The sequence below is a fragment of the Entelurus aequoreus genome, linkage group LG25 (genome assembly GCF_033978785.1).
Source record: "Entelurus aequoreus isolate RoL-2023_Sb linkage group LG25, RoL_Eaeq_v1.1, whole genome shotgun sequence".
NCBI classification, from domain to species: Eukaryota; Metazoa; Chordata; class Actinopteri; order Syngnathiformes; family Syngnathidae; genus Entelurus; species Entelurus aequoreus.
In genome coordinates this window covers 7,478,257-7,490,123 of record NC_084755.1, presented here as the reverse complement: position 1 = coordinate 7,490,123, position 11,867 = coordinate 7,478,257, and the positions used below count along the sequence as shown (strand labels likewise).

The 11,867-nt window shown below is 43.3% G+C and overlaps 1 protein-coding gene across 1 annotated transcript in view; it reads right to left on the bottom strand.

Moving 5' to 3' along the window:
• Nucleotides 1–6,144: 6,144 nt before the first annotated feature.
• pold1 (polymerase (DNA directed), delta 1, catalytic subunit) overlaps nt 6,145–11,867 on the bottom strand; it is a 79,212-nt gene continuing 73,489 nt past the window's right edge. Inside the window, exons 25-27 of the mRNA XM_062036461.1 lie at nt 10,098–10,150; nt 8,430–8,527; nt 6,145–6,290 (exon numbers count right to left, since the gene is read on the bottom strand). Of these exons, the coding sequence (XP_061892445.1) occupies nt 6,203–6,290; nt 8,430–8,527; nt 10,098–10,150 (239 nt within the window). The 3' untranslated portion in view covers nt 6,145–6,202. The remainder of the gene's footprint in view (nt 6,291–8,429; nt 8,528–10,097; nt 10,151–11,867) is intronic.

The following is an 11,867-nucleotide window of genomic DNA, read 5'->3' as shown; positions in this document are numbered from 1 at the left end:
GCAGACTAAGTAAGGATGTGATCAACAACAGCAGACTAAGTAAGGATGTGATCAACAACAGCAGACTAAGTAAGGATGTGATCAACAACAGCAGACTAAGTAAGGATGTGATCAACAACAGCAGACTAAGTAAGGATGTGATCAACAACAGCAGACTAAGTAAGGATGTGATCAACAACAGCAGACTAAGTAAGGATGTGATCAACAACAGCAGACTAAGTAAGGATGTGATCAACAACAGCAGACTAAGTAAGGATGTGATCAACAACAGCAGAATAAGTAAGGATGTGATCAACAACAGCAGACTAAGTAAGGATGTGATCAACAACAGCAGACTAATTAAGGATGTGATCAACAACAGCAGACTAATTAAGGATGTGATCAACGACAGCAGACTAATTAAGGATGTGATCAACGACAGCAGACTAAGTAAGGATGTGATCAACGACAGCAGACTAAGTAAGGATGTGATCAACGACAGCAGACTAAGTAAGGATGTGATCAACGACAGCAGACTAAGTAAGGATGTGATCAACGACAGCAGACTAAGTAAGGATGTGATCAACGACAGCAGACTAAGTAAGGATGTGATCAACAACAGCAGACTAAGTAAGGATGTGATCAACAACAGCACAATAAGTAAGGATGTGATCAACAACAGCAGACTAAGTAAGGATGTGATCAACAACAGCAGACTAAGTAAGGATGTGATCAACAACAGCAGACTAAGTAAGGATGTGATCAACAACAGCAGACTAAGTAAGGATGTGATCAACAACAGCAGACTAAGTAAGGATGTGATCAACAACAGCAGACTAAGTAAGGATGTGATCAACAACAGCACAATAAGTAAGGATGTGATCAACAACAGCAGACTAAGTAAGGATGTGATCAACAACAGCAGACTAAGTAAGGATGTGATCAACAACAGCAGACTAAGTAAGGATGTGATCAACAACAGCAGACTAAGTAAGGATGTGATCAACAACAGCAGACTAAGTAAGGATGTGATCAACAACAGCAGACTAAGTAAGGATGTGATCAACAACAGCAGACTAAGTAAGGATGTGATCAACAACAGCAGACTAAGTAAGGATGTGATCAACAACAGCAGACTAAGTAAGGATGTGATCAACAACAGCAGACTAAGTAAGGATGTGATCAACAACAGCAGACTAAGTAAGGATGTGATCAACAACAGCAGACTAAGTAAGGATGTGATCAACAACAGCAGACTAAGTAAGGATGTGATCAACAACAGCAGACTAAGTAAGGATGTGATCAACAACAGCAGACTAAGTAAGGATGTGATCAACAACAGCAGACTAAGTAAGGATGTGATCAACAACAGCAGACTAAGTAAGGATGTGATCAACAACAGCAGACTAAGTAAGGATGTGATCAACAACAGCAGACTAAGTAAGGATGTGATCAACAACAGCAGACTAAGTAAGGATGTGATCAACAACAGCAGACTAAGTAAGGATGTGATCAACAACAGCAGACTAAGTAGGGATGTGATCAACAACAGCAGACTAAGTAGGGATGTGATCAACAACAGCAGACTAAGTAAGGATGTGATCAACAACAGCAGACTAAGTAAGGATGTGATCAACAACAGCAGACTAAGTAAGGATGTGATCAACAACAGCAGACTAAGTAAGATGTGATCAACAACAGCAGACTAAGTAGGGATGTGATCAACAACAGCAGACTAAGTAAGGATGTGATCAACAACAGCAGACTAAGTAAGGATGTGATCAACAACAGCAGACTAAGTAAGGATGTGATCAACAACAGCAGACTAAGTAAGGATGTGATCAACAACAGCAGACTAAGTAAGGATGTGATCAACAACAGCAGACTAAGTAGGGATGTGATCAACAACAGCAGACTAAGTAAGGATGTGATCAACAACAGCAGACTAAGTAAGGATGTGATCAACAACAGCAGACTAAGTAAGGATGTGATCAACAACAGCAGACTAAGTAAGGATGTGATCAACAACAGCAGACTAAGTAAGGATGTGATCAACAACAGCAGACTAAGTAAGGATGTGATCAACAACAGCAGACTAAGTAAGGATGTGATCAACAACAGCAGACTAAGTAAGGATGTGATCAACAACAGCAGACTAAGTAAGGATGTGATCAACAACAGCAGACTAAGTAAGGATGTGATCAACAACAGCAGACTAAGTAAGGATGTGATCAACAACAGCAGACTAAGTAAGGATGTGATCAACAACAGCAGACTAAGTAAGGATGTGATCAACAACAGCAGAATAAGTAAGGATGTGATCAACAACAGCAGACTAAGTAAGGATGTGATCAACAACAGCAGACTAAGTAAGGATGTGATCAACAACAGCAGACTAATTAAGGATGTGATCAACAACAGCAGACTAATTAAGGATGTGATCAACAACAGCAGACTAAGTAAGGATGTGATCAACAACAGCAGACTAAGTAAGGATGTGATCAACGACAGCAGACTAAGTAAGGATGTGATCAACGACAGCAGACTAAGTAAGGATGTGATCAACGACAGCAGACTAAGTAAGGATGTGATCAACAACAGCAGACTAAGTAAGGATGTGATCAACAACAGCAGACTAAGTAAGGATGTGATCAACAACAGCACAATAAGTAAGGATGTGATCAACAACAGCACAATAAGTAAGGATGTGATCAACAACAGCAGACTAAGTAAGGATGTGATCAACGACAGCAGACTAAGTAAGGATGTGATCAACAACAGCAGACTAAGTAAGGATGTGATCAACAACAGCAGACTAAGTAAGGATGTGATCAACAACAGCAGACTAAGTAAGGATGTGATCAACAACAGCAGACTAAGTAAGGATGTGATCAACAACAGCAGACTAAGTAAGGATGTGATCAACAACAGCAGACTAAGTAAGGATGTGATCAACAACAGCAGACTAAGTAAGGATGTGATCAACAACAGCAGACTAAGTAAGGATGTGATCAACAACAGCAGACTAAGTAAGGATGTGATCAACAACAGCAGACTAAGTAAGGATGTGATCAACAACAGCAGACTAAGTAAGGATGTGATCAACAACAGCAGACTAAGTAAGGATGTGATCAACAACAGCAGACTAAGTAAGGATGTGATCAACAACAGCAGACTAAGTAAGGATGTGATCAACAACAGCAGACTAAGTAAGGATGTGATCAACAACAGCAGACTAAGTAGGGGATGTGATCAACAACAGCAGACTAAGTAGGGATGTGATCAACAACAGCAGACTAAGTAAGGATGTGATCAACAACAGCAGACTAAGTAAGGATGTGATCAACAACAGCAGACTAAGTAAGGATGTGATCAACAACAGCAGACTAAGTAAGGATGTGATCAACAACAGCAGACTAAGTAGGGATGTGATCAACAACAGCAGACTAAGTAAGGATGTGATCAACAACAGCAGACTAAGTAAGGATGTGATCAACAACAGCAGACTAAGTAAGGATGTGATCAACAACAGCAGACTAAGTAAGGATGTGATCAACAACAGCAGACTAAGTAAGGATGTGATCAACAACAGCAGACTAAGTAGGGATGTGATCAACAACAGCAGACTAAGTAAGGATGTGATCAACAACAGCAGACTAAGTAAGGATGTGATCAACAACAGCAGACTAAGTAAGGATGTGATCAACAACAGCAGACTAAGTAAGGATGTGATCAACAACAGCAGACTAAGTAAGGATGTGATCAACAACAGCAGACTAAGTAAGGATGTGATCAACAACAGCAGACTAAGTAAGGATGTGATCAACAACAGCAGACTAAGTAAGGATGTGATCAACAACAGCAGACTAAGTAAGGATGTGATCAACAACAGCAGACTAAGTAAGGATGTGATCAACAACAGCAGACTAAGTAAGGATGTGATCAACAACAGCAGACTAAGTAAGGATGTGATCAACAACAGCAGAATAAGTAAGGATGTGATCAACAACAGCAGACTAAGTAAGGATGTGATCAACAACAGCAGACTAAGTAAGGATGTGATCAACAACAGCAGACTAATTAAGGATGTGATCAACAACAGCAGACTAATTAAGGATGTGATCAACAACAGCAGACTAAGTAAGGATGTGATCAACAACAGCAGACTAAGTAAGGATGTGATCAACGACAGCAGACTAAGTAAGGATGTGATCAACGACAGCAGACTAAGTAAGGATGTGATCAACGACAGCAGACTAAGTAAGGATGTGATCAACAACAGCAGACTAAGTAAGGATGTGATCAACAACAGCAGACTAAGTAAGGATGTGATCAACAACAGCACAATAAGTAAGGATGTGATCAACAACAGCACAATAAGTAAGGATGTGATCAACAACAGCAGACTAAGTAAGGATGTGATCAACAACAGCAGACTAAGTAAGGATGTGATCAACAACAGCAGACTAAGTAAGGATGTGATCAACAACAGCAGACTAAGTAAGGATGTGATCAACAACAGCAGACTAAGTAAGGATGTGATCAACAACAGCAGACTAAGTAAGGATGTGATCAACAACAGCAGACTAAGTAAGGATGTGATCAACAACAGCAGACTAAGTAAGGATGTGATCAACAACAGCAGACTAAGTAAGGATGTGATCAACAACAGCAGACTAAGTAAGGATGTGATCAACAACAGCAGACTAAGTAAGGATGTGATCAACAACAGCAGAATAAGTAAGGATGTGATCAACAACAGCAGACTAAGTAAGGATGTGATCAACGACAGCAGACTAAGTAAGGATGTGATCAACAACAGCAGACTAAGTAAGGATGTGATCAACAACAGCAGACTAAGTAAGGATGTGATCAACAACAGCAGACTAAGTAAGGATGTGATCAACGACAGCAGACTAAGTAAGGATGTGATCAACAACAGCAGACTAAGTAAGGATGTGATCAACAACAGCAGACTAAGTAAGGATGTGATCAACAACAGCAGACTAAGTAAGGGTGTGATCAACAACAGCACAATAAGTAAGGATGTGATCAACAACAGCAGACTAAGTAAGGATGTGATCAACAACAGCAGACTAAGTAAGGATGTGATCAACAACAGCAGACTAAGTAAGGATGTGATCAACAACAGCAGACTAAGTAAGGATGTGATCAACAACAGCAGACTAAGTAAGGATGTGATCAACAACAGCAGACTAAGTAAGGATGTGATCAACAACAGCAGACTAAGTAAGGATGTGATCAACAACAGCAGACTAAGTAAGGATGTGATCAACAACAGCAGACTAAGTAAGGATGTGATCAACAACAGCAGACTAAGTAAGGATGTGATCAACAACAGCAGACTAAGTAAGGATGTGATCAACAACAGCAGACTAAGTAAGGATGTGATCAACAACAGCAGACTAAGTAAGGATGTGATCAACAACAGCACAATAAGTAAGGATGTGATCAACAACAGCACAATAAGTAAGGATGTGATCAACAACAGCACAATAAGTAAGGATGTGATCAACAACAGCAGACTAAGTAAGGATGTGATCAACAACAGCAGAATAAGTAAGGATGTGATCAACAACAGCAGAATAAGTAAGGATGTGATCAACAACAGCAGACTAAGTAAGGATGTGATCAACAACAGCAGACTAAGTAAGGATGTGATCAACAACAGCAGAATAAGTAAGGATGTGATCAACAACAGCAGACTAAGTAAGGATGTGATCAACAACAGCAGACTAAGTAAGGATGTGATCAACAACAGCAGACTAAGTAAGGATGTGATCAACAACAGCAGACTAAGTAAGGATGTGATCAACAACAGCAGACTAAGTAAGGATGTGATCAACAACAGCAGACTAAGTAAGGATGTGATCAACAACAGCAGACTAAGTAAGGATGTGATCAACGACAGCAGACTAAGTAAGGATGTGATCAACAACAGCAGACTAAGTAAGGATGTGATCAACGACAGCAGACTAAGTAAGGATGTGATCAACAACAGCAGACTAAGTAAGGATGTGATCAACAACAGCAGACTAAGTAAGGATGTGATCAACAACAGCAGACTAAGTAAGGATGTGATCAACAACAGCAGACTAAGTAAGGATGTGATCAACATGACTGTCAAATAAGTGAGAACAAAAACATTTTTACAAACATTTTATTGAGAAAATACAAGACTAGAGAAATGTGCCCTCGGTCTTCACCATCCAAAACGCGACACCAGCGTGCTCTGGTCCTCCAAGTCCTTCTGCACCTTCTTCCTCATGTAGAAGATGGGACAGTCGCGGCTGAGGGACAGCAGCAGAGAGTTAGGGACAGCAGCAGAGTGTAAGGGACAGCAGCAGAGAGTTAGGGACAGCAGCAGAGTGTAAGGGACAGCAGCAGAGAGTTAGGGACAGCAGCAGAGAGTTAGGGACAGCAGCAGAGAGTTAGGGACAGCAGCCGAGTGTAAGGGACAGCAGCAGAGTGTAAGGGACAGCAGCAGAGAGTTAGGGACAGCAGCAGAGTGTAAGGGACAGCAGCAGAGAGTTAGGGACAGCAGCAGAGTGTAAGGGACAGCAGCAGAGAGTTAGGGACAGCAGCAGAGAGTTAGGGACAGCAGCAGAGAGTTAGGGACAGCAGCCGAGTGTAAGGGACAGCAGCAGAGTGTAAGGGACAGCAGCAGAGAGTTAGGGACAGCAGCAGAGTGTAAGGGACAGCAGCAGAGAGTTAGGGACAGCAGCAGAGGAAGTCACCTGGTACACAGGACGTCCTCATGCAGTGTAAGGGACAGCAGAGAGAGTTAGGGACAGCACAGGAAGTCACCTGGTACACAGGACGTCCTCATGCAGTGTTAGGGACAGCAGCAGAGAGTTAGGGACAGCAGCAGAGTGTAAGGGACAGCAGCAGAGAGTTAGGGACAGCAGCAGAGAGTTAGGGACAGCAGCAGAGAGTTAGGGACAGCAGCAGAGAGTTAGGGACAGCACAGGAAGTCACCTGGTACACAGGACGTCCTCATGCAGTGTTAGGGACAGCAGCAGAGAGTTAGGGACAGCACAGGAAGTCACCTGGTACACAGGACGTCCTCATGCAGTGTTAGGGACAGCAGCAGAGAGTTAGGGACAGCAGAGGAAGTCACCTGGTACACAGGACGTCCTCATGCAGTGTTAGGTACAGCAGCAGAGAGTTAGGGACAGCAGCAGAGTGTAAGGGACAGCAGCAGAGTGTAAGGGACAGCAGCAGAGAGTTAGGGACAGCAGCAGAGAGTTAGGGACAGCACAGGAAGTCACCTGGTACACAGGACGTCCTCATGCAGTGTTAGGGACAGCAGCAGAGAGTTAGGGACAGCACAGGAAGTCACCTGGTACACAGGACGTCCTCATGCAGTGTTAGGGACAGCAGCAGAGAGTTAGGGACAGCAGAGGAAGTCACCTGGTACACAGGACGTCCTCATGCAGTGTTAGGGACAGCAGCAGAGAGTTAGGGACAGCAGCAGAGAGTTAGGGACAGCAACAGAGAGTTAGGGACAGCACAGGAAGTCACCTGGTACACAGGACGTCCTCATGCAGAGAGTTAGGGACAGCAGAGAGTTAGGGACAGTACAGGAAGTCACCTGGTACACAGGACGTCCTCATGCAGAGAGTTAGGGACAGCAGAGAGTTAGGGACAGTACAGGAAGTCACCTGGTACACAGGACGTCCTCATGCAGAGAGTTAGGGACAGCAGCAGAGAGTTAGGGACAGCACAGGAAGTCACCTGGTACACAGGACATCCTCATGCAGAGAGTTAGGGACAGCAGAGAGTTAGGGACAGTACAGGAAGTCACCTGGTACACAGGACATCCTCATGCAGAGAGTTAGGGACAGCAGCAGAGAGTTAGGGACAGCACAGGAAGTCACCTGGTACACAGGACGTCCTCATGCAGAGAGTTAGGGACAGCAGAGAGTTAGGGACAGTACAGGAAGTCACCTGGTACACAGGACGTCCTCATGCAGAGAGTTAGGGACAGCAGAGAGTTAGGGACAGTACAGGAAGTCACCTGGTACACAGGACGTCCTCATGCAGAGAGTTAGGGACAGCAGCAGAGAGTTAGGGACAGCACAGGAAGTCACCTGGTACACAGGACGTCCTCATGCAGAGAGTTAGGGACAGCAGAGAGTTAGGGACAGTACAGGAAGTCACCTGGTACACAGGACATCCTCATGCAGAGAGTTAGGGACAGCAGCAGAGAGTTAGGGACAGCACAGGAAGTCACCTGGTACACAGGACGTCCTCATGCAGAGAGTTAGGGACAGCAGAGAGTTAGGGACAGTACAGGAAGTCACCTGGTACACAGGACGTCCTCATGCAGAGAGTTAGGGACAGTACAGGAAGTCACCTGGTACACAGGACGTCCTCATGCAGAGAGTTAGGGACAGCAGAGAGTTAGGGACAGTACAGGAAGTCACCTGGTACACAGGACGTCCTCATGCAGTGATCCCTGGCAGCGCTGACATTGAGTCCACAGACGAGAGAATCGTTCCTCCAGTGTGTTCTGATGGAAGATCTGCACATTGCATTGTGGGTAAACCTCTTTTCTCCTTCAACCACAGACAAACCTTCCACTAGGTGGCAGCAGAGATCAAACGGGCTGAGCAGTTACCCTCAATTCTGGACTCTAAGCTGCTGATTTTTTCCTACGCTTTGAAACCTGCGGCTTACAAAACGGTGTGGCTAATTTGTGGAGTTTTCTTCACTGACGGCCATAATGCAAAAAATCATGGAAAGACACTGAAAAGGTGCGTTATTGTTTGTGCTATGGCGCCATCTGTTGGACGACTTCAATCACTGCAGGTGCTTCAATTACTGCAGGTGCTGCTATCACTGCAGGTGCTGCTATCACTGCAGGTGCTGCTATCACTGCAGGTGCTGCTATCACTGCAGGTGCTGCTATCACTGCAGGTGCTGCGGGGTGAATGTGAGCTTCTGCTGTTTAGTTTTCAACCAGAAGTATAAGTGATGTTCCGTCTTTTAGCCGTCCATAACGTTTCTACTCACATAGATTCTTCATTCGTCACTCCAAGCAACATTTGTAAGTTTTACAATATAACTAAAACTATTCTTGCTTGTGTGATGTCTGCAGGAGTGTTTTCATGCATATTTGTACTTGTCATCAAGCTAGCGTCGTTAGCATTAGCTAATATGCTAACAGGTTTACGAGTGTCTGTGTTTGTCATTGTAAGTTGATAATACTTTCTTTTTGTATTGTTTCACTTTCACTAATTCCTCGTCAGCGTGGAGTTATTGAGTCTGTTTAGCTGATTGGAGAGCTAGCTTGCGCAGCTAGTGGCTCCATGACCATGACTTCTGTTTTGTTTGATCAGCCGTTTTACTGCCGTGTTACAGACACCGTTTGGAAACAATTAAGGTATGTACATAAACATTTACAGAATATTTCTGTGTAAATAACTCATTTCACAACTTATTTATCTGCCACTTATATATGGAAAATATTTTTGTCTTCAAAAATTTAGTGGGCGTGGCTTATATATTAGAGAGCTTTAAAGTGCCAAAAATAAAGTGCACTTGGGTTTTTTTTAAAGAAATATTCCACACTTCAAAATGTTTTTTTCCTTTCATGAAATGGATGATTATTAGGGAGTGTTTGAAGGAAGTAATACACATGTTTGTCCACTAGGAGGGACATGAAGGTAATACACATGTTTGTCCACTAGGAGGGACATGAAGGTAATACACATGTTTGTCCACTAGGAGGGACATAAAGGTAATACACATGTTTGTCCACTAGGGGGACATGAAGGTAATACACATGTTTGTCCACTAGGAGGGACATGAAGGTAATACACATGTTTGTCCACTAGGAGGGACATGAAGGTAATACACATGTTTGTCCACTAGGAGGGACATGAAGGTAATACACATGTCTGTCCACTAGGGTGACATAAAGGTAATACACATGTTTGTCCACTAGGGGGACATGAAGGTAATACACATGTTTGTCCACTAGGAGGGACATGAAGGTAATACACATGTTTGTCCACTAGGAGGGACATGAAGGTAATACACATGTTTGTCCACTAGGGGGACATGAAGGAAAGAAGATGGATCAGACTCACCTCCTTCTGGTAAAGTTCAGACTCACGAGCACGACAGAAGTCACACACAGCAGCTGTAAGAAGAGCACACACATCTTCAACTGCTACACAACAATAAAACACACACACACACACACACACACACACACACACACACACATACACAATGACAACTGTAAGAACACAAGTGTGTGAAAGACTCGTTGCCATCTGACATTTTCTTGCTGTCAATCTTTCTTTGTGAGTGACAGCTTTACTTCCTGTCACTCACATACATCTTTCTATACAAGTGACAGCTTCTCTTCCTGTCACTCACATACATCTTTCTATACAAGTGACAGCTTCTCTTCCTGTCACTCACATACATCTTTCTATACAAGTGACAGCTTCTGTTCCTGTCACTCACATACATCTTTCTATACAAGTGACAGCTTCTCTTCCTGTCACTCACATACATCTTTCTATACAAGTGACAGCTTCTCTTCCTGTCACTCACATACATCTTTCTATACAAGTGACAGCTTCTCTTCCTGTCACTCACATACATCTTTCTATACAAGTGACAGTTTCTGTTCCTGTCACTCACATACATCTTTCTATACAAGTGACAGCTTCTGTTCCTGTCACTCACATACATCTTTCTATACAAGTGACAGCTTCTCTTCCTGTCACTCACATACATCTTTCTATACAAGTGGCAGCTTCTCTTCCTGTCACTCACATACATCTTTCTATACAAGTGACAGCTTCTCTTCCTGTCACTCACATACATCTTTCTATACAAGTGACAGCTTCTGTTCCTGTCACTCACATACATCTTTCTATACAAGTGACAGCTTCTCTTCCTGTCACTCACATACATCTTTCTATACAAGTGACAGCTTCTCTTCCTGTCACTCACATACATCTTTCTATACAAGTGACAGCTTCTCTTCCTGTCACTCACATACATCTTTCTATACAAGTGACAGCTTCTCTTCCTGTCACTCACACATACATCTTTCTATACAAGTGACAGCTTGTCTTCCTGTCACTCACACACGGACGGACATCTTTCCTCCTGGCTTACAAACACATTATGACGGGACTGCACGTGGTGGCAGCAGGTTTTAAAGGCCTACTGAAAGCCACTACTAGCGACCACGCAGTCTGATAGTTTATATATCAATGATGACATCTTAACATTGCAACACATGCCAATACGGCCGGGTTAACTTATAAAGTGACATTTTACATTTCCCAAGAAACTTCCGGTTGCAAACGTCTATGTATGATGACGTATGCGCGTGACGTAACCAGTGAAACAGAAGTATTGGTACCCCATTGTATCCAATACAAAAAGCTCTGTTTTCATCGCAAAATTCCACAGTATTCTGGACATCTGTGTTGGTGAATCTGTTGCAATTTGTTTAATGAACAATGAAGACTGCAAAGAAGAAAGTTGTAGGTGGGATCGGTGTATTAGCGGCTGGCTGCAGCAACACAACCAGGAGGACTTTGACTTGGATAGCAGACGCGCTATCCGACACTAGCCGCCGACCGCATCGATGATCGGGTGAAGTCCTTCGTCGCTCCGTCGATCGCTGGAACGCAGGTGAGCACGGGTGTTGATGAGCAGATGAGGGCTGGCTGGCGTAGGTGGATAGCTAATGTTTTTAGCATAGCTCTGTGAGGTCCCGTAGCTAAGTTAGCTTCAATGGCGTCGTTAGCAACAGCATTGTTAAGCTTCACTAGGCTGGAAAGCATTAACCGTGTATTTACATGTCCATGGTTTAATAGTATTGTTGATCT